This window comes from Condylura cristata, unplaced genomic scaffold (assembly GCF_000260355.1).
Source record: "Condylura cristata isolate star-nosed mole 26May11 unplaced genomic scaffold, ConCri1.0 scaffold00066, whole genome shotgun sequence".
In the NCBI taxonomy this organism is placed as follows: Eukaryota; Metazoa; Chordata; class Mammalia; order Eulipotyphla; family Talpidae; genus Condylura; species Condylura cristata.
The window spans coordinates 11501-12542 of record NW_004567167.1 but is presented as its reverse complement, the minus strand read 5'-3'; the positions used below and the strand labels follow the sequence as shown (position 1 = coordinate 12542).

The 1042-nt window shown below is 71.8% G+C and overlaps 1 protein-coding gene across 1 annotated transcript in view; it reads right to left on the bottom strand.

Moving 5' to 3' along the window:
• The window catches only part of NLRP4 (NLR family, pyrin domain containing 4), an 8587-nt gene that overhangs the window by 2632 nt on the left and 4913 nt on the right, over positions 1-1042 (bottom strand). The window contains exons 4-5 of the mRNA XM_012734663.1: positions 799-966; positions 103-270 (exon numbers count right to left, since the gene is read on the bottom strand). Of these exons, the coding sequence (XP_012590117.1) occupies positions 103-270; positions 799-966 (336 nt within the window). The remainder of the gene's footprint in view (positions 1-102; positions 271-798; positions 967-1042) is intronic.

Below are 1042 nucleotides of genomic sequence, written 5' to 3'. Positions count from 1 at the left end.
GCAGTGGCCCTGAACTACCAGTCGGAGGGGCGTGAGCTCCAGGAAGGCCGCCCGGGGTCCCCCGCCACAGCCGCCTGCGGCCGCCCGGCCCACGTCACTCACACCAGGGACTCCAGCCCGCACTCGGGGTGCCGCAAGGCCTCGCACAGCAGGGGCACCCCCTCGTCCAGGTAGTTGAAAGACAAGTTCAGGAGCTTCAGCGTCTTGCTGCTGGCGAGGATGGGGGCGAGGACTGCGCAGTCGTCCCCCGAGAGGAGGCAGTTGACCAGGCTGTGGGACAGGAGGCCACGTCTCGGCGTGTGGCCCCACCTGCCCGAGCGGCCGGTTGGGGACTGACGGGGTGTCCCCCGCCGCCTCCAGCCTGCGCTCCGGGGCCTCCTCGGGGCCTGGACTGAACCTGGGGGCTCAGCAGTGACCCCCCTGCTTTCAGGCGGTGCCCCCAGGCTACAAAACGTGTCCCCACGGCCACTGCAATCCTGTGTCCCGTGCGGGCCATTTTCCGTCCCTGGACATGCAGTGAGGGACTCCCGTTTGCTGTTCCCCAAACTCCCCCCACGCTGGGGCTCTGGACCTGTCCCCGGGGAGTGGCCTGTGTCTGGGCAGTGGGTTGAGAATCCGCCCCGCTGAGCGCCAGGCCGGCCAGGCCATGCCGGGCAGGTGCAGGGGCCCAGGGGCACCGCCAGCAGGCGGCTTCTCGCTGCTGTGCTGTGGGCCCCTCGCAAGGGCTGCGGAGAGGGACCAGCTGGGCCAGCGGGGCGCAGCGTGGCCTGCGACTGGGTGGGAGGCGCGGCCACTCACAGGAGCTCCCGCACGCCGCAGGTGGGGTGGCCCAGCGCGGTGCAGAGATCCTGGACGTCCTGGCGGGAGAGCGCGGTGGAGCCGAGGCTCAGGCGCTGCAGGTCCGGGCAGCGGGTGAGCGCCTCGAAGAAGACCTTGCGCTGCGTGGGCAGCGCCACGTCGTTGATCCTGCGGGAAGGAGCCGCGATCCCAGGCGGATCTCCAGGCCGAGGCTCTGCGCAGACCCGCCCCCGCCGCCCGGCGC